At 38.3% G+C, this 21782-nt stretch overlaps 1 protein-coding gene across 1 annotated transcript in view; it reads right to left on the reverse strand.

Annotated features, from left to right (window-relative positions):
• Positions 1 to 17655, reverse strand: part of lancl2 (LanC lantibiotic synthetase component C-like 2 (bacterial)) — an 80719-nt gene extending 63064 nt beyond the window's left edge. Inside the window, exons 1-2 of the mRNA XM_039753502.1 lie at positions 16320 to 17655; positions 4585 to 4702 (exon numbers count right to left, since the gene is read on the reverse strand). Of these exons, the coding sequence (XP_039609436.1) occupies positions 4585 to 4702; positions 16320 to 16487 (286 nt within the window). The 5' untranslated portion in view covers positions 16488 to 17655. The remainder of the gene's footprint in view (positions 1 to 4584; positions 4703 to 16319) is intronic.
• Between the last annotated feature and the right edge of the window lie 4127 nt (positions 17656 to 21782).

Raw genomic sequence — 21782 nt, forward strand, 5'->3', positions numbered from 1 at the left:
ATTGCCCCCTGAACCTAATAACTGGTTGGGCCACCCTTAGCAGCAATAACTGCAATCAAGCGTTTGCGATAACTTGCAATGAGTCTTTTACAGCGCTCTGGAGAAATTTTGGCCCACTCCTCTTTGCAGAATTGTTGTAATTCAGCTTTATTTGAGGGTTTTCTAGCATGAACATGCCATAGCATCTCAATTGGATTCAGGTCAGGACTTTGACTAGGCCACTCCAAAGTCTTCATTTTGTTTTTCTTCAGCCATTCAGGTGGATTTGCTGGTGTGGTTTGGGTCATTGTCCTGTTGCAGCACCCAAGATCGCTTCAGCTTGAGTTGACGAACAGATGGACGGACATTCTCCTTCAGAATTTTTTGGTAGACAGTAGAATTCATGGTTCCATCTATCACAGCAAGCCTTTCAGGTCCTGAAGCAGCAAAACAACCCCAGACCATCACACTACCACCACCATATTTTACTGTTGGTATGATGTTCTTTTTCTGAAATGCGGTGTTCCTTTAACGGCAGATGTAACGGGACATTTGCCTTCCAAAAAGTTCAACTTTTGTCTCATCAGTCCACAAGGTATTTTCCCAAAAGTCTTGGCAATCATTGAGATGTTTCTTAGCAAAATTTAAACGAGCCCTAATGTTCTTTTTGCTTAACAGTGGTTTGCGTCTTGGAAATCTGCCATGCAGGCCGTTTTTGCCCTGTCTCTTTCTTATGGTGGAGTCGTGAACACTGACCTTAATTGAGGCAAGTGAGGCCTGCAGTTCTTTAGACGTTGTCTTGGGGTCTTTTGTGACCTCTCGGATGAGTCGTCTCTGCGCTCTTGGGGTAATTTTGGTCGGCCGGCCACTCCTGGGAAGGTTCACCACTGTTCCATGTTTTTGCCATTTGTGGATAATGGCTCTCACTGTGGTTCGCTGGAGTCCCAAAGTTTTAGAAATGGCTTTATAACCTTTACCAGACTGATAGATCTCAATTACTTCTGTTCTCATTTGTTCCTGAATTTCTTTGGATCTTGGCATGATGTCTAGCTTTTGAGGTGCTTTTGGTCTACTTCTCTGTGTCAGGCAGCTCCTATTTAAGTGATTTCTTCATTGAAACAGGTGTGGCAGTAATCAGGCCTGGGGGTGGCTACGGAAATTGAACTCAGGTGTGATACACCACAGTTAGGTTATTTTTAACAAGGGGCAATTACTTTTTCACACAGGGCCATGTAGGTTTGGATTTTTTTCTCCTAAATAATACAAACCATCATTTAAAAACTGCATTTTGTGTTTACTTGTGTTATATTTGACTAATGGTTACATGTGTTTGATGATCAGAAACATTTTGTGTGACAAACATGCAAAAGAATAAGAAATCAGGAAGGGGGCAAATAGTTTTTCACACCACTGTATACTGTACATTGTCCCCCATTTCAGGGCAAAACCTAAAGAGAAATAGGAATAAATGAATGCAAAAAGAAAATATAGTGCATGTAGAATATTTCATTTATTCTATTTTTTGGATTTAATAAAGAAGAACAGAACATATCTGTTTCTTTGGTGGGGAAAAAAAAGCGAGGCATGAACTAGAAAAAGTAATAGAAGAGAAGAAAAGATTGTTCATTACAATCTTCAATGACTGACAACAGCAAATTAAAAGGTTTGTGAACATGAGAGAAGTTGATATGATATGCAGACAGTTTAAACATGGCTTTGAGATATGAAGGTAAAAATCAGTCATCCAATTTCAATACTGTCTCTCTGATTTCAAAGCAGGGTTGCAGGGGACCGATGCTAATCAAAGCATCACAGTGCATAAAGCAGGAATCTACACTGAATTGGGCTCTAGGGCAAATTTTCATACACAACAAACCTCACTTCTAACTAGCCAATTTTAAGATGCCAGTTAAATTAAAACACACTTTCTTGCATTGTGCAAAGGAAACTGGAGCCCAGAATGACTACTCATACAGATACATGAAGAACATATAAAATGCATATAAATGATGATAAGTGGATTTTTAGAAACATGTGGTTCACAAACCATAATAGAGAAATTCTTTGTTTTGTTGAAGTTAATTAGTATTCGTGTTTAATTGGGTCACTATTTTAGTAGCATAATATATTAATCTGAGGTCAGTATCTCTTGCTTAAGGATCCTAGAACATTTGATAAAAAATGTTATTGCCTCCCACAAATCTCTGTATAAATCACATCACAAATTGTGTTCATTAATTTGCAACTGCCTTGTTAAAATTGAAACCTGGCACAGTAGAATCTGTTAAACGTTTTCCATCTCTCAATGCTTTATCCAATCTAACCTATTCTATTATAAGGTCAAAGTCTATTAGTCTATTTCAGCTGCACAAAGTCTAAGTCAAAAAAAACTTTCCTGGGTGGCATCCAAGTCTACTGCAGTGTATACAAGCACTCCTATAAACAAACCCTCATCCATAGCTGATTTAGAGTTGCCATCCAACCCACCACATCAATTTACCACTAATAAAAGATTTTTGTTTTGTTTAAATCTGCCATATAAAAACTTAATGAGAGATCTTAAGCTCTTAATACATGCAAGATTTAATAGGTCCAGTTCATTCTTTAAGCTGATTTTTCCTCATTAAAAACAGTGATATCTAGAATTGCTGCAGCTTGCCTTGGGAATATCCATTTAGGGTAATGGATTATAAATTAATTATATGCTAGCTGCTAGAAATTCTCAAAATACAATATCCAGTGGGATTTTTACTTGCAAGTCTAAAATTGCATTACTATTTAGCACAGCTTACTTTGAAAATAGCCGCAATATGTTTAATTAACTAAAGTGCAGTTGATTTCCAAAGAAAACTCACGCTCTAGATGTAGTTATCCTTATTAATAAATCTGAAAAAGGCAAGGCCAAATGGGGATAGGAGAGTCGACTGAAGTATATTCTTTGCTGCACATAAAAGAGTAATGCTCTTTGCTTATATTTAGTACTACATTTGTATATTAAATTATTTAAAATATTTATTATCAGAAAGGATTTTCCACAGAGTGGCCTCAAATCTGTTAGGTGAGCCAGTGGTTTAGTTATACTCTGTCCATGTTTTGAACTGCACAAAAGGCTAAAATACTTTAACTGTACAGTAGTCATATACTGCATGATGTTATAACAAATAAGATGTCAGGGAAGGAATTGCAGCTATTAAATGAGTTACAGAACAATAACAGGGACATTTATTAGCTTTGCTTGAAGGGACAGCTTTGTTTTGTTTCCTTATGTTTTTTGCCTTCTCCCATTGGTAATACCTCCTTGTTATTTATTTGTAAATGAGCTCTTATTTTGCTAGCTTGGCCTACTTGACATTTTTAAAGGTCTCCAAAAAGATTCTTGTATGTTTGTGCATAATCCATTTTAATCAGCTTCAATTTGCAGCCAGCATCCAGTTAAATTGTACATTTTTACAACTCACATAAGCTGTAAATACGGGCAAGAAAAAATGTGACAATCCTCAATGTACTTCCTTTTAAGTTATACTCTAACACTAATTTTATTACTGTTGTCACACAAATAGTTTCACAAACTATCCGAGACTTGATTCTAGGAATATTTGTTTCTCTTTTCTCTCATTTGAACTAGGATGTGTACACATATACAACAATCATTGCAACCAATAAGTCACCTTTCATGTACAGTATAGTGTATACATGAATTTGTAATATTTCTTCTCACCAAAAGCTACAAGAGAAATAAAGCACTTTTAAAACATACAGATGTCCATAAACTTGTATTATAATTGCAAAAGAAGTAAGAAAATATCAAATAATGTCCCATTTAAAAATGAAAAACCATTAAAACTCAAACTTGCCACAAATAATGCAAAGATAAATCATAATTAAAAATAAATATCTTTATAAAGCAGGGGTTCTCAGATTTAGTCCTGGGGACCCACTGTGACTCCAGGTTTTTGTTCCAATTAGCTTCGGTTTGTAATTGAACTACTGGGCTAATTAAATTAACTGTTATTTCCCAGATTCTGTGATTTGGGAACAATACAGAAATTAGAAAACTGTTTGGTTAAAAAAAATAATAATAATTAAAATATACTAAGCAGTTATATGGGAATTAAGTATTTTTTTCTTTTTAACAATACTTTCATCTCTATTTTTCTTTTTAAAACTACTTTCATCTCGATTTTCATTCTGATTTTCTATGTGTTCTAATTGTTTAATTAATCCATTATTTACTCATTAATGGCTTTGACACTAAGGTAAGTTGCAGCATTTCACAATTCAGTGTTGTTTGAAAGGAGCAAGCTGTACAAAGGGAGGGGGAAATATAATGAAATCAACAAACAGAGTTAACATTTAAATTTACAGCAAAAATAGAAATATTTCTAAATGTCTTATAAATGTAAAAATCATGCTGTTGTGTTTTTCTGAACGTAGAATAAAAGAAGAGGAAACAAAATACCAACTAATTAAATTAGATCAGTGTTATTAGTTGTTATAACTGATTATGAACCTGGCCCCCAGGACCAAGTTTGAGAACCCTTATTTATAAAATCATAACTGAACAAAGCTAACAAAAAAGAAAAGATATATTAATCAGTCACTCACCAGTCCATCCTGTGTAAGTTGAAAAATCATGAGGGTCAGCTGTCTTTAGACCTTCCTCCATTTGTTGCAATAAGTTATCAATTTTTTTCTGAACCTTCTTTTTAAAGCCATCAGTAATCTGAAAGTTAATCCATTTGAATATAACATTAATCCACCAAACAAACCAGTTTCTAAGACCACATGTACACTTTTACCAAAAAAAAGTTACACAAGACATTGTACTGGAGCATAACCACATACTGTACTCTAAGCTTTAATGTAATAACTAAACAGAAAAGTTACAAAAATGAAACCGTGAAAGACACTGGCAAGAAATTGCAACTGCAGCAGAGTCTTAGGAAACTGGCTGCAAATAAACAGCACACAATGCCAGTAAGAAAAACAGTGCTGGCATGTTTAAGAATGGGGACCTATTATTAATATATTGTGTATTACATAGTGTGATTGAATTGTTTTACACCCACAGAGCCCCAGTTTATTTGTGCTAGTGGTATGGACAAAATGGAAATGCATGACTACATGCATTGCAATGCATTGCTACAATACTTCAACCAACAGTCAAGCTCTATGGGTATAGAAGAGGAAAACAATTGGAAACAAAGCTAAGACACCTAAAACACTAAAAGACATGCTGTTTTTGAATCATATTCTGTAGATCAACTTTAAAAGGAGCTTTTCAGGGACATTGGCTAGTTTGCAGCTTCCATACTTAGCTGAGGATATAAGCCCTGCTTAAAATGAGCCATGTACATCAGTCATCTTATATATCTTGGCACTGTAAAGGCCATTGTTATACTTAATTAAATGTTCAGTGAATTACATATCATTACAACACAGATCTGTTTGCATTAGTGGAAACATGCTGAGTGAACACTTTTGTCACTGAATGTAATAACAGAACAAAAAAACTACAGGGTCCAGAGAATTAGATATGTTTGCCAAAGTCTCTCCAAAGTAGGATTGTCAAAAGGTCAGATTTCTCAACTGTTTAACTAATAATCTGGCCATTTAAAATTATTATGGTTTTCTAACCAAAGTACAACTATTTTAGATAGCCTGCATGTGATGAAAATGAAAAAGTGTAGCAAATAGAGAAACATAATTTAAACAATAAACATCAAAAACACAAAAACAAAAAAACAACTGACATTTTACAAAAAAACTTTAAAGTTACTCTAGGTTATGTGCATACATTGTTATTAAAACAACATCTAACTGAACAAAGAAATTTTTACACAAAAATAATTATTAAATAATTACATAAATTTCATACTATAAATTATGATAAATTGCACTACACAATAGTTACAAATATGGGGCAAGAACCTACATATATGCATTCTGTGACAAAACAAAGAAAATACTTTCACAAAGATTAGTGATGCAGCTAGCCTAAATACTATATTAGGGGATAACCATGGTAGTACACACATTAAACGAGGCATATTACACAGCCTTTACTATTGAAATCATGTACTGGTACTGCACAAAGGTGAATCAAGACAACATTAGAAGGCTTGTACTGCTGCTTCAATTGATGTTTCTAATTGATCCCTTTCAATCACCATATACTGTACCTGGGTGTGTTGCCAAATTAAAGCAAACTGGAGCACCATATTGTTATATTAGGCAAAGCTTAGTGGTTACTCCATGGCTACTACTGATTTACCCTGGAAGCTGCTGACAGGTGGTGTCATAGTGTGGAGAGACATTTTGTACGCCCTCCATTATATTTACATATATACTGGTCAAAATCGGGCAGAACAAAGTGCTTGGGACTGAAAAAATAATTTGTTATAACAAGGATTTCATACTGGAACATAGGACTGTCGTTCAGCACATACAGCTGACAAACCTGACTATCCATCCATCCATCCATTTTCCAACCCGCTGAATCCAAACACAGGGTCACGGGCGTCTGCTGGAGCCAATCCCAGCCAACACAGGACACAAGGCAGGAACCAATCCTGGGCAGGGTGCCAACCTACCGCAGGACACACACAAACACACCCACACACCAAGCACACACTAGGGCCAATTTAAAATCGGCAATCCACCTAACCTGCACGTCTTTGGACTGTGGGAGGAAACCGGAGCGCCCGGAGGAAACCCACGCAGACACGGGGAGAACATGCAAACTCCACGAAGGGAGGACCCGGGAAGCGAACCCAGGTCTCCTAACTGCGAGGCGGCAGTGCTACCACTGCGCCACCATGCTACCCCACAAACTTGATGTCAACATCTATTTTCTTCCTGCTAGCATCATTAGCACCAAGATATTCCAAATTTTTTGTTGTTGTTGTCTGAAGCACATGCCGCTTAAGTTACATTTGAGTTGAGCCCCTTAACTTTCAAAAAAAATGGCACCACTTAGGTGACATTGCCTAATGGACTGATGGGTCTATCTGGCTGCCATCTGTCCTTTAGTGAGTTGCCCTGGAAAAGTTTTACATAAAAAGATTATGGTTAACAAGTTTGAGAAAATGAAAGCCATATTTGTAAATGATAATCTTGGATGTATAAATTTGCAAGTATAAAATTAAAACACACAATTTTTTTTTTGTTAACGTTATGGAGTGAAGGTGTTCGTAGGGTAAAATCTCAACAAATTTATGAAACTTGTTGAAAACTGATTGAGTTGGCATTAACACAAGGGAAGCTCAGCAGGACCAAAAAATAATTTGACAAAACAAATATTTTGTTAAAATGAAATTGTAGCCTCAATTACTTGTTCTTAGCTGAAAGGAGTGGCACCTAGTTTGGTCTCCTGCTGCTGTAGCCTATCTGCTTCAACATTCAATTTGTTGTGCGTTCAGACATGCTCTTCAGCATACCTCAGTTGTAACGAGTGGTTATTTGAATTACTGTTGCCTTTCTATCAGCTCAAACCAGTCTGGCCATTCTCCTCTGACCTCTGGCATCAACAAAGCATTTTTGACCAAGGAACTGCCGCTCACTGGATATTTTCTCTTTTTTTGACCATTCTCTGTAAACTCTATAGATGGTAGTGCATGAAAATCCCAGTAGATCAGGTGGTTCTGAAGTATTCAGACCATCTCAGTTGGCACCACCAACCATGCCACAGTCACAGTCAACTAAATTACTTTTCTTCCCCATTCTGATGCTCAGTTTGAACTTCAGCAGGTTATCTTGACAATGTCTACATGTCAAAATGCAATGAGTTGTTGCCATGTGATTGACTTATTAGATGTTTGTGTTAACAAACAGTTGAACACATGCACCTAATAAAGTGACCAGTGAGTGTAATATACTGCATAACCATAAACTCAAAAGCATTTTTGATATTGGATCCTCTCTTCTCAAAGTAGTCACTAGTATTGATAGGCAAAATTCACCAAAGCTTACTCTGTTTAAAAAGTGTTCCTTTAATTTTTTGAGCAGTATATGTAACTATTATTGTTGTTGTATTATGTATTGTTATTACTTTTGTTGATTAAAATGATCCTTATTAAAAGAAACACCACAGTAGAACTATTCACTGTTAACCTATAAAATTGGACCAAACACCTAAATTGGATGAGTCAGAAGAGTATATGCACATAGATTATACCATGACATATATCCAGGATAATTTTTATTCAATTCATAATATTAATTTTTGGTCATATTGCCCACCCTTAGCTGGGTCCCTTCATGCTCAGTTATTTTTTTCCCTCAGAGAATTAAGTATTTAAAGCATAGGTTAATTTAAACATCTACTTAGGAAGCCAAATGTAACTTTTGCAGATATGACTTATTTTGGTTACAAACAGGTTAGGGGTAGGTTTAGTCAGTAAAACTTAAACATGGATATTTTCATGAATTGTTTCAAAAACATATTCATGAAACTGTTATGCAAGCAATTTGCTTAAAGCACAATTGCCCCAATGATTTTCTCTTTTGTCCTCTGCTTCTCAGTTGTTGCCCTTTTTATCTATGTCCACACAACTTAGATTTTAAAATGTGCGATTACCTTTTATTCTGACTCATTTATATAACAAACTAAAACTTTTGGACTTTTAGTTTTTGTTCTCTACAGGCTGATATTTGCAGTGAAGCATTTATTTAAATAAATTAAAGAAGAAAATTGAAGGCTTCAATTAAATGGAAAAAAAGCACTTTATAATTTGGTATATTCTATAAGCTAATGTTTGCAGTGTAGCAATTTGCACTAAATAAAAATTGCATTTGTTTGCTTAAATATAAATGTCAATGTTTTTAAATAAAATGCACTTAAAATAGAATGCAACAATACCTTAAAACTTAGCATACCAGTACATCCATAATCAACAGCATGATGCACAAAAAAATCAAGAAAGCTTCACTGAAATAAAATCAGTGTGTTAAATAGTAATTATTCAGATTTTGCACTGATCCTTAAATATTTAGTTTTCATGAAACTATTTATACATACTGCACAGTAAAAACAAAATTCTGATACAAAAGATAAATGGGAAAGAATATTGTAAAGCAAGTCATCATGCATATCTCTTTTGACCACATACTATACTTAATAAAATTAAATATTATTTTGGAAATTCTATCTATATGTTTTTTAGGAAGAAATGGCAAAATAGTTGTTAAATTTCTAACACAGGAAGTAATACCTTTGTTTAAGGATAGTGGAGACATTACTGAATGAATTGTGGAAAGCTGAAACTTCACTTTTACAAGTATACTTGTGCTATATTTGTAAAATAGAAATATATGACCACAAGCTTTTTGGTAAGTTAATCACTACGACTGTTTGATAAAGATAAGTAAATTATAGTTTTTAGATCATGATAACCTTTTGCCAAAACGGCTTTGCATCTTTTAAGTTCAAATGTGGATTTGCTTAAACACGCTCCATGAAGGTATACTATATTTTTATGTTGCAAAGAAAAACTTTTCAACTTCTTTAAGTTATATCTATTTAAAAGAAACACAGATATATCCATGATGTGTACTCACATACAGTATTTAAGTAACTTACTGTAGAAACCTCTTTGATGTACATGGCACCTGTTATTAACTGTACAACTTCCTTCCAATTTAACATCAGCTACCTGGGGTAATGAGCTGGAAGTAACTTAAAATGTAACAGTAAGTATATTAAAATATCATTAAACTTGATTATTATATTAAAATACATTCTTGTCTCTTCACATTAATGGCTCAATTTACTAATCATTTACTTATGGCATCACTGTAAAGTAGTGGTTAGTGCAGCTGTCTCATATATCCAGTATACCAAGTTTAACTCCCATACATGCTAGCTGTCCGTGTACAATTTGCCACTTCTCCCTGTACCTGTAAGGGACTTCCGCGTATAGCCCAACAACTTGTGTTTAAATTTGGCATTTCTAAACTGTTCCCATGTATGTGTGACTGACCTCTGCTGTAGACTGGCACCGAGTTCAGCGTTGGTTTTAGTCTGAAATACAATACTTCCAGGTCAGACTCCAGCCCCCTGTGGTCAACAATTAGATTAAGAGTGTTTGAGAAAGTTATGTCATCCAGTCATCCTATAAACAATGTTATAAACTGCCTTGATTAAAGTGGAGTTGAACTAAGGATGCTAGATATGAACGGTGCTAAGCAGAGTGCCTCCACGCTACGCAGTAATTTATTTAGTTCTATGCAAAAGTTTGAACACCCCTTGGCAAATGACATCTTTTGTTCACATTTGAAATAAAAACAGTAAATACAACTTTGACAGCAAACAAACTAAAACAATGACATTTTTATGAAAATGTTAATGCATAGTTAGGGTGTATTTGATGAAATGATAAATAAAACAGTAAATATGATGCTTGCAAATGTCTGGGCACCCTTTCAGCTGCAAGGCTTCAAAACTTGTTGGGTCATTAATGTGGTCTGGCTTAACTTGTCAGGTTTTAGTCCACTCCAGAACTGTCCTTAGGACTTGCCAGCTGATATCAGTTCCAGAGCCTTATAAATTATTTAATTCAAATATTGTACAACACACAACAACCATGGGCTCTTGTAAGTAACTGACTGAGCATCTGAAAATTAAATTAGATAATACCTACTGTATAAAGAAAGGGAAGACTATAAAACTATATGAAATGGCTTCCAACCAGCAATTTCCACAGACTGAAATGTCATTAAGAAATAGAAGTTAAGGGAACCATTAGAGGTCCATACAAGATCTGAAAACTGACCAGATAGGACAGCTCATATACTGTGCAGGAAGACATATGACTACAAGTGATGTAAACAGGTTTAGCTGAGAAAAGAAGTGGCAGTGCACTGCTCTACTGTGCAGGATTACTTACACAAAAGAGTCTTCAGAAGGAAACCACAACTTAAGTATGGAAAAGAACATCTGAATGAGACAGAGAAGCAAGGGCTGTGGACAGATGAGGTTAAAATCGAACTCTTTGGCCACAACCACAAAAGGTTTGCTTGGAGAGAATAAAAAAAAAACCAGCATTTGAAGAAAATAACACATTACCATCTATTAAGTACTGGGATGTTATCTGTTGCAGGAAAGAATGGATTCCACTAAATTCCAATCAGACTTGGCTAAGGTAAAGAATGGTGCCCCTTAGGGATCAGTGCTAGGGCTGCTGAAATGTTTAATATATATAAATAATTTGAAAAGGAATATTAAGTAATAAGCAGGTTAAATTTGCAGATGACACCAGGCTAGGTGGATTGGCAGATAAACTACAATCTGTTGAATCATTATTGAAGGACTTGGGCAGATTTGAGGCAGATGAAATTTAATATAAATAAATGTAAAGTATTCCATGTAGGATTCAAAAATGTTAGGTTTGAATACACAATAAAAGGTCTGAAAATCGACTCAACACTATCAACTGCCAGACAATGTTCAGAAGCCATTAAGAAGGCTAACAGAATGTTAGGTTATGTAGCTTGATGTGTAGAGTAAGTCCAAGGAGGTTATTCTGAAGCTTTATAATGCACTGGTGAGGCCTCATCTGGAGTACTATTTACAGTTTTGGTTTCCAGGTTACAAAGAGAACATAGCAACACTAGAAAAACTCCAGAGAAACATTTCACGTGTGTTCTGTGTCTACAATGATCTGTGTAAGTGTAGGATGACAGGAAATGCGAGAAATGCAAGAAATGTTGAACACATACCTAAAACAAAAACTTTTTGTTATAGTACTAATGACAAAATTTTGACATGAAGTGTATAATGTGTGAAGGCTGAAGTCCAAATATCAAATAAATACTTTCACAGAAGGTACGCGTATAATAAAACAAGTGCGCTTTTATTCAAGAATATAACCGAAGAAAAAGAAATCGGGTTATGGTACAACGCTGACACAACGGCTTGGGTGGTGCTGCGGTAAGAACTGTTGACTCATAATTAAAAGGTTGTGGGCTATTGTACTATTATACATTAGCAATATACATTTGATTTGAGTCTGTAACAGCCGCTGTAAATTTATGGTACTTGTAAAGGTTAGCATTTTTTTATTTATTTTTTTTTATCCAATTCTATTCTCTCAGTCACGTTCTCGTTCACCCTGATCTGAAACTGCTGTTTTCAAATAAAGACTTACTATAACAGAGGTGAACTCAGATGAGGATGAGGGTTCTACATTGGAGAAAGAAAACAGAAGCCCTCCCCACAAGAAACTTTCACTCACATATAAGAACAACGCAGCTGCACCAGGTGTAAAGGTGAGAGATGGCACCATTTACATGCATCAACAGGTTGGCCGTCATCTTGCCAGTCAATTTGCCACACGCATGTCCTTCAACGAAACAGCAGTTTTTAAGTGAGATAGCAGAAAGCGTGTCAAGGGTAGAGGTGTAGACAGAGCAGTGTTTCCCAGTCTTTTGTCTGTGGTTGCACACTTTTTTGTAACCCAAAAATATCCCAAGGCACACCACGATTCTACTAACCACCAAAGCATTAAATCTTTACACTTGGTAAACTGTCCAAAGAGGCAGAACAGTGGGTGGCAAAAAAAGCTGCTCAGAGACTGCTGTTTGCAGATACAGCACTTAGCAAGCACTCCAGACGTATTTTTCAGCTGCTTAATCCCATTTCCCGTTCATACAGGCAGTCCTCCTTCTGCCTCACTCCACTGACCTGGGGTCAGAGACAAATGATATGGCCACTGTTCCTCAGCTCTGTAAGAGTTGCTGGCAAACATGCATCCAGACCCCTGGCACAGCTCCTGGCTGCTAAAGTGCTCTATAATTGCTGTGTCTACAAAACTGCGATCACAGACCTGCTTTTATGCCAACTTCTCCAGGTAGTTCTGTTCTCCTCTGAAAGGTCTTGACCACCTGAGGAGCATATCTCTCTCAGGTCTGGACTCAGGGGCATTACACTGTTATTTCCACTGTGCACCAGTTGAAAAACTCTTGCGTAGAATATAATTATCAAGTCATTGATGGTGATAAACAATTGAGGATAGTATTTATAGAGTTGCAGAGTACTGAATTGCAGTTTGGTTGTGCTGTGGGAAACTTTATAATGAAGAGTTTCACACAATAAAACCCTTTGTAAAGAGCAAAATTGTTTTCAAGCCTGTGTGTGGGGAGTTTGTGGCAGTATATATACTAGCTATCTCCTGCAGCTCTGCCCGCATAGTAGTGAGACAGGACAAACTTTAAAAACCAATAAACAAACAGGTATCGTTAACTAAGCGGTGGCAAAATACGCTCTAAAACGTGGCCAGAGGTAGACCAATTCGAACGGAGGCTGGTGCGTGAGCTACCCAGCTCCACGCTCCTGATTTCATGCTTTCCTCTCCCCTCGGCCAGCAGCCTCTGTCTCAGATCAGCGTGAATAAAGCGCTCCTGCAAGTGAACTATGATACTTAGCGCTGTAACAGCCAATCGTAGAAAGTTAAAGCTTTGAGTTAAACTCATATTAGTGTTTGCTTAATTTTAATAGAATATAATTTTCTTTCATAGTCATAGACAATGGTATAGCCTTTACCCCCAGAAAGTTAATAAGAGATAGAACTTTCTTGTTATAACTAAGATAACGTGTGTTAATTGAGTCAGCTGTTGTTTAGAATAGGTCCCAGTGTTAGAAGGGACCGAAAGACCCATTTACAGCATAGAAATGGGATAGAATACAGTTTTTGACCGTTTAGAAATGGTTCAAACTTAAAGAAATGAAATAAGTTTTAAACAGAACTTTAATTAACAAGAACTTTTCTTTTCTTTGCTATATCAATTTTCTATTTTTTTTGTGAACTGTTTTACTCTGAATTTTTACTAAAAGTTTTTAAAACAAAGATATTTTGTCTATGGAACCATTTCAACGCGTCATGCCTTTGTTGAACTTTGGTTATATAGGGTGCATGCAGCTACAAGGGCAATGGCAGAAGTCGCAAAATCAACCGGAAGGTTCAAGCAAATTATAGAAAAAAACCCAATCTAAATCCATTAAGAAGTTCTCTCGTGAAAAGAGGACAGACGTTGGATTATATATATATATACATACACACAGGTATATATATATATATATATATATATATATATAGAAAGAGAGAGAGAGAGAGAGATGTTACATAAAATCTAAAGCTGGCTGAGTCATTTACTTGCTCACTTTTAGTTAAAAAGCTGAAAAAGAAAACTATCCAACACATATTTTTTGTCTGTGGATATTTGTCAATAATAATATTGTAGCAAAGATGCACCATGTCTTTTTCTAAGCACAATGCTGAGAAGTGATCACGCAGAGTTATGGGGCTTGCCGTGTATGCAAATAAAAGCCTCTGGAAGAACACTGGAACTAGGATTGGGGTGAAATGAGTGAAGAAGATGAAGTGTTCAGAACAGGAAAAAAGAGGGGATCAGGGCTTGAAAAGCTCTTCGATTTTATAGATGAAAATAAACAGGCTCTAATCCAGGGGTGGGCAAAGTCAGTCCTGGAGGGCCGCAGTGGCTGCAGGTTTTTGTTCCAGCCCAGTTGCTTAATTAGAAAATAATCCATGCCAATAATTTAACTTCATGACTTGTTAATGCTTTAAATCTGCCATGTCAGGTCATTCTCATACCCTAGATTTTTATTCCTTTCTAAGGATATCGTCCAAATTATTTGTAGTCTAAAATTGAGGAGTAATTCTCAGCCCTTTATTTTCTCTTCACTTTCCTTCTAAGTATTTAATTAAACCAAACAGTGCACATTAAAAACACACAGGTGTAAATGGAAACAAGTTAAATGGTGAAATGCTAGTTTCTTTTGTTATTTGCATCTTATTGCTAATAGGGAGCCATTAAAAACCAAGAATACAGCTGTTTAAGACTAAAATAGGCAGTAAGGGTTCAAAATCTTAATGAGCGAGACAACTAAAATGAAGAAGTGTTACTTGAGCAATAAGTGCTTCTGATTAAGTAACTGGGTTGGAACAAAAACCTGCATCTACTGTGGCCCTCGAGGAATGACTTTGTCCACCCCTGCTCTAATCTCATGCCCATCCCAAAAATACTAAAATAAAATAACTTGCTCCAATCTCCAAGTGAGACATCCACCTGGCCCAAACCCACAACATATGTGGTACCCTGATCATCTATATCATATACTAAAATAAATGTGCTCCAATCTTTAATGGGACATCAGAGGTAGCAACTGCTGTTTTTTTCCCATGGTGTCACTGTTAGCAGTGTTTCTCAACTTTTGTAGCCTTCGGACCCAGTTTTATCTTTTTTAAGTTTTTTGACAACCCACAAACATCTAAAGAGGGGACAGTTCCCCCCTCCACCCCCTTGTGAAGAGCACAGGAAGGGGTGCCCCCCCTTGGTGAAACAAGCACAGTTAGTGTAGAACTGTCAATAACTTCTGCAATAAATGTGAGTTAAACTGATTGCACTGTTTTTATTTTTTAAACAGTGCAAAAAAACAACACTGTTGTTCACCTGCATCATTAAGTTCAATGATTAGTAACACAGTTTATGATAAAGAATTTCAATTGCTGGATGTGTTTGCCAAAGAAAAAAAGGTTGAGTACTCCAGCCAGGTGACATAACTGTGACATTATTACTTAATAGTCTGTCAGTGTTAAGCATTTGCTTTGAATAATAGGTCTGCTATTGTCCAAAATAATGCTGTAAGGATTGTTGTTAGCAGAAATCAAGATTTGGGATCACGCCTAACTGTGCAGCACTGAGTTTATATCAGACTGGGGGGAATGACCAGATGTTACAACATTTTGGGGCCTTGTCCTAAAAATCTGAAACCTCCGGCATTATACAAACCAGCGAGAAGGCACTAGGAAAAATGGGCGTGGAGGATGATAATGTCCACCAATCACGAAGCAAGATAGAGAATGGATGCGACGGGTTTGTAAGCATACCGATAAAGTCGACATGGGTTTTACGTACAGTATTAAATGGAAGGACTGGCATTTAGTACTATTAAAATATGAAGTAATTTTTACCTATTTACATTAAATTAACTAAAACAATCACGTAAACGATCTGTGCTAAAGGTTAAGTTTCACTAATCTACAGCAGGGGTTACTACCGTATTGTGACAGTTTCGGATTCTGCAACTGCAGTGTACTTTCAGAATTCATTTGACAACCATCTGAAAGTATATCTGTTATGTTTCACAAAAATGAAAGGCAGACTGTGATAAATAAAAGACTGCTTAAGGAAAAATTCTTCTCCAAGCAAGTCGCAATCTAGTATCATCCACACCGCAAATCACTCTTAAATAGATGTCTCAACGTATAGTTAAAGTGAATAAGACAGTTGGCATAGCACTTCAAATAACAGACTTGACTTACATTTCCGCTTGCATCAAAGTGCTCGGGGCCAGCACTGTCTGCGTCTGCAGAGCCTGAAGTGAAGGTACCCTGGTCCCAGTCAGGGTGCGGGTTGATGAAAGCCCGCTCTTCCATTTCCGAATCCGAACCTGACAACAGCTTGAGTCGCTTCGACATGCCGTCTCCCATATCCACGGCAAGCTCGCAGGGCCAAACTATATGAAGACGGAAGGGCAGCGTGGCCGAAAACGCGTTTGGAAAATAAACCCTCGGCTTCACTCACTCAAGCAACCCCAGAAAGCCCGGCGTTTGCATGCAACACTGCGTTGGCTAACAACAGTTAAGAGATATTCCTGCAGTACAGGCAGAGTAAGAAAAAAGGTGCTATCATAAGCAGTACGATTTTAGTCTTGAATGTTCGTCGGCCTAAGTATTTGTTGAAATAACCCTTTTAATCGGTGGAAAAATGTTGAATAATTTCTTTCAGTTCGTATACATTTGCAGAATTAAATTCGGTACACTTTCCCAGTAGTTCATACAGGTTCAGTCGCTTTTTTCAGTTTCTGCATTACCTCACTCGGCCAACTGAATATATAAAAATGCTCTCTTCATGCAAGAAAATTGAATTGTAACTGTACAAATACATCCACCAGTCAATTATTTCAAGCGCTGTATATACAAGGTATAATGCACTGTAAATGGTTTAACGGTTAGACTCAAAATCCGATTCTGAAAAAAACAAGGTTCGATTCGTGAACTGACGCCAAATCTCAAGAGTGAATTGTTAAACAGAGACGAAATGTAACGAAAGCTTTTGCGCCACCCCGAAATACCTCCTGGAGCTTTTCAAGACAATGATTTACTCCGTCAGTATCCGCTATTGAATTCTGCAATAGCCCTGTGATACAAGCGACACACCTTACGAAAGGTAGACAGTGACAAATAATAGACGGCTTGGCATGAATTAATCTCAAAGCAAGCTACAATCGAGTATCATCCACGCCGCTTATCACACCTCTCTGTCAAATTACGTTAAAATCCGGCTTGCTTTTGAATCGTGCTAAGCAAAACTACTCCTCCCCTACGCTTCATGCCGATTTCCCATTCTATTCTCTTCATATTTGCGTCCAGCCAGTGCCGAAACCTAACAGGCGAGCCGCTAAGCACCCAGTCTCGTCATCTCTGCTGATGAAACCGTCACACCGAGAACAGCACTCGTCTGTTTGAGCTGCCAGCTCTGCGCTCTCACGGGGCGCGATATCGCGGTTGAAATTCGTCAGTCCTCTCCGTGACACCCCGCGAGGAGCACCGCAGTTGCAGAGTGCACAGCCACCCGCTGCAGCTCCCTTTCACCGATCTTGTCAAAATTTCAGTCATCGTCACCAAGGCAGCAGCTGCTACTGTCGTTCGGGCTCATTTGTGTGACAACTACAAATCAATGCAGTGCAGACGCATACGAGAGGAGACTACGTTTGTATCGGCCACATAAATAACGACTGATGCACACTATTTTGGATTCTTTACATTGTACTGTTGTACGCATTATTGCTCGAATTAAATACTTATTCGCTTTTGCAAGATTAGATTATACATCCAATTTTACAGGGCGCCTTCCATGGGACATTTCAATTATAAACACGGAAATTTAAGTCAGTCATTTCAATGAGCTTCATCCTTCTGAAGTGTACTGCTTTTTCAGGATCCAACACTCTACCGTGTTTCTCCATAGGCGAATAGTACTTTCTCAAAGTAAAACCTCACATTTATACCACTAATTACTTTAACTTCAAATATCATTTTTGTTTGCACAATGTGACTTGTCACACAGCCGCAAGTCGCAAGAGGATGGCTGGATCAACGACCCCTAGCGGCGGGACGTGGGTTGGGACTGGGTCAGATGTCAACGCGTATCCCGTTTGTTGGGTGCAGTCCACGTCTTTTATTGTTGTTGGTTCTTATTATTACTATGTACAGGTTATCTGTTTGTTTAATTAATTGTATTATTGAGCTGTATAGTAAAGGTCTGACATCTGTTCCAGCTTTAAGGGGGGCCACTCCGTCAGAATACCGAATGACAGAGGTAAAGCTTAAAAAGAGTTGCAAAGTGCCACAAAGTTGTCAAAAGGCGTGACATATAGTAAAAAAAAGTTGTTAGTGTGACAAGTATAAGTGAGAAAAGGGAGTGACAGACAGGATAAAAGCAATTGTCTTAGTGTTAGGAAGTGTCCCCTTAACCAAGGCAGTGGGGAGTAATAGGCAATCATTTGTAGCACAGCATGTTTTATTAAATACATCAATAAAAGGCTCTGTACTCACCTGGAAGAGGATCTCATCACAGTATGTACCGTACATTTGAACATTAGGACTGTAAAGGATGGGCTGGCAACCTGGCCTAGATGGTTCAAGTTTCCTTATCCAGACCAGAAGCCAAGCCAATACTGGGGCAGGAACAAAAGCAGGATGATCCCTGTCTCAACCACAAGATGGAAGAAGATGCAACAGATATGCTAATGTCCCCAAAGGAGTCAGCTGAGGACCCTTACCCAGCCAGGAAGGCATTATGCCAGAGGGACAGGGGGGGTTAAAATATATGAACTATTTGCTCCCCTGAGACTTGAGATGACAGCATCCCTAATCTATGGCAGTAGTGCAGAAACCTGCAGTGCATGCTGGGATCTGCAGCCCAACAGGATGGGCCTTGGGCCTTGGGCCTGTTGGGTTTCCATGGGGGTGCCGCAGAGATCTGTGAACCTTACTTTGTGAGACTTCCACATGACCCGGACATGCTTCTAATGCTTATAATTCTAATGCCCTAACACAGTAAGTACTCCTGGGTCCTAGTTAAAAGGAGTCACTCTGTCCCCCCACTGACCAACAATGTCCTGAGTTGAGATCAGCAGTGCACCATCCCCACCATACACAGTGTTGACACTGCACTGCTTTCCCCTCCTGAGACGCCAGATGGTGGACCAGAATCTCCTCAAAGCCGTCCAGAAGTTGTTCTCCATGGCCTCCCCAAACTCCTCCCACGCCCGTGTTTTTGCCTCAGCAACCACCGAAACCACATTCCGCTTGGCCTGCCGGTACCTATTAGCTGCCTCCGGAGTCCCACAGGACAAAAGGATCCTGTAGGACTCCTTCTTCAGCTTGACGGCATCCCTCACTGCTGGTGTCCATCAACAGGTTCGGGGATTGCCACTGCAACTCACACTGCACACTGCACCCAACCTCCTTGGCCCCTCCCACAGGTGGTGAGCCCATGGGAAGGGGGACCCACGTTGCCTCTTCAGGCTATGTCCGGCCAAGCCCCATGGGTGCAGGCCCGGCCACCAGGCACTCGCCATCGAGCCCCAACCTCCAGGCCTGGCTCCAGATGGGGGCCCCGGTGACCCGAGTCCGGGCAAGAGAAAACCCCGTCCAAAGTTTTTATTCTTCATGGTAGGTTTTCTGAACCACTCTTTGTCTCGTCCATCACCTAGGACCAGTTTACCTTGGGTCACCCTACCAAGAGCATAAAGCCCCCGACCGCAGAGCTCCTAGGATCATTGGGACGTGCAAACCCCTCCACCACGATAAGGTGGCGGCTCGAGGAGGAGTGTCCAATTTCCATTTTTCCTAAGTGCAACTATAAAACAGAACTAATATTCATCAGAAATGATGTATAGGTATGGATCCCCTTTTCAGTTACTGTGTGGTTGAAACTATCTGGTGTGCACTTGAAAATCCTCAGAAAAAAAATTACACAATGTCACCTCGGGGACTCCGTAGATCTGAATTTCTCCGTGGGATTAATAAAGATTATACATATAATCTAATCTAAGATTGAGATAGTTATGTTTTAAATGTATAAAACATGCTCCACTTTACAACACAATTTCATGTGGCAAAATAATACATACAATGATTGACTTGAAAAATACCAAACTTGTCCTTTAAGATTCTGACAGAAATTAAACAAATGGAAACATCAATTATCTGTTTTCTTATGGCTATGGTCTCTCTGACATTAATGGTATCACTAATGTTGATGATGATCTAGGGTTCGAATGTTACAATCAAAGTGCCATCTAAGATTCAGATATTTGATCCTTGTCAGACTTTTAATGATATTTCAGTTTAGTTTGAAGTATTCAATAATCAACAGCTTGTCTGTTAGAATTGTGAAAGGAGTTCTCATAGTTGACAACATTACAAATCCTGGCTCGAGTAAAATGCATCACCAGATTCAGAGTACATAGCATTGATGCCATGTCACTGTCAATGAAGTCTTCATCTCCCTGTGCTTCACGTTACCCTTAATGACATTTGATTTAGACAATGAAAGGTATTAAAGAGGAGCTTCTTGTTAATATAAAAAAAAAACAAGCAAAAATGAAAATGCACTTGTTTTTGCCTTATTACCAAGATTACCTTGTGGAGATATACAGTGGTTGTGCACTGAAGAGCATAGCTGCTCTGAGCAGTCTAAATAGCTTTTGGTAGTGTGGACTGGAGGAGGCGCCCCAGAGCCACAACAGCCAGACACAACTCAGATGAACACAATGTCAAAGGTAAAATAAAACAATGCTTATTTTATAAACATAACTCAACACAGTAGGAGGCAGTCCAGCACAATATAATTGAAAGAACATGCTGCTCTGTCTCCTTCCAATATAACTTCTGTGAAGCTCATCCACCTCCTCCCAATTCTGACCCTGAGGTAGTTGAGGCGCCCTCTTCTATGCTAGAACCCATGCTATGACATTGCCTAAACAAAGCACGCCTGGCTCATATGGAATTTCCCCATAGCAGGGATATAATGACTTCACAGAACCCACCCTTCACCATACCCAGAGACCCTGACAGGGTTGTCCTTCAGCACTACAAGTCTCAGGCAACCCTGCATGTATCCAAACTGTGGATCTTCCAGAAGAGCACTGCCACCTCCATCTCACAATGGATGACAAACTGCCCATAAAATCCCTTTGTCCGTCCATTATTAGTTCCTCCCGACTGGGATAAAAATTGGTGATCCCCCCAGCCGCCAGGTTGTGCCTTTCTTCTTGTTGTCCTACCATTACGGCCTCCTGGCTGGGTAGCAGATTATCTTGAATCCCAATTGAGATGCAAGTCCGTCCACCCCCAAGCTCACAGACGGGACTGGGCGGACTGGGCGGTCTCATGGTCTGGAATCCCTACAGATTTTATTTTTTTTCTCCAGCCGTCTGGAGTTTTTTTTTTGTTTTTTCTGTCCACCCTGGCCATCGGAGCTTACTTATTCTATGTTAATTAATGTTGACTTATTTTCTTTTCTTACTGTGTCTTTTATTTTTCTATTCTTCATTTTGTAAAGCACTTTGAGCTACATTTTTTTGTATGAAAATGTGCTATATAAATAAATGTTGTTGTTACAGTAGTGTCCACAGTTTTGCCAAGCAAGATGGCCTATCCTCCCTACCTAGAGGTGATGCATTTTGTTATCATAAGACATGGGATCAAGAGCTC

The sequence above is a fragment of the Polypterus senegalus genome, chromosome 5, assembly GCF_016835505.1.
Source record: "Polypterus senegalus isolate Bchr_013 chromosome 5, ASM1683550v1, whole genome shotgun sequence".
NCBI lineage: Eukaryota > Metazoa > Chordata > Cladistia > Polypteriformes > Polypteridae > Polypterus > Polypterus senegalus.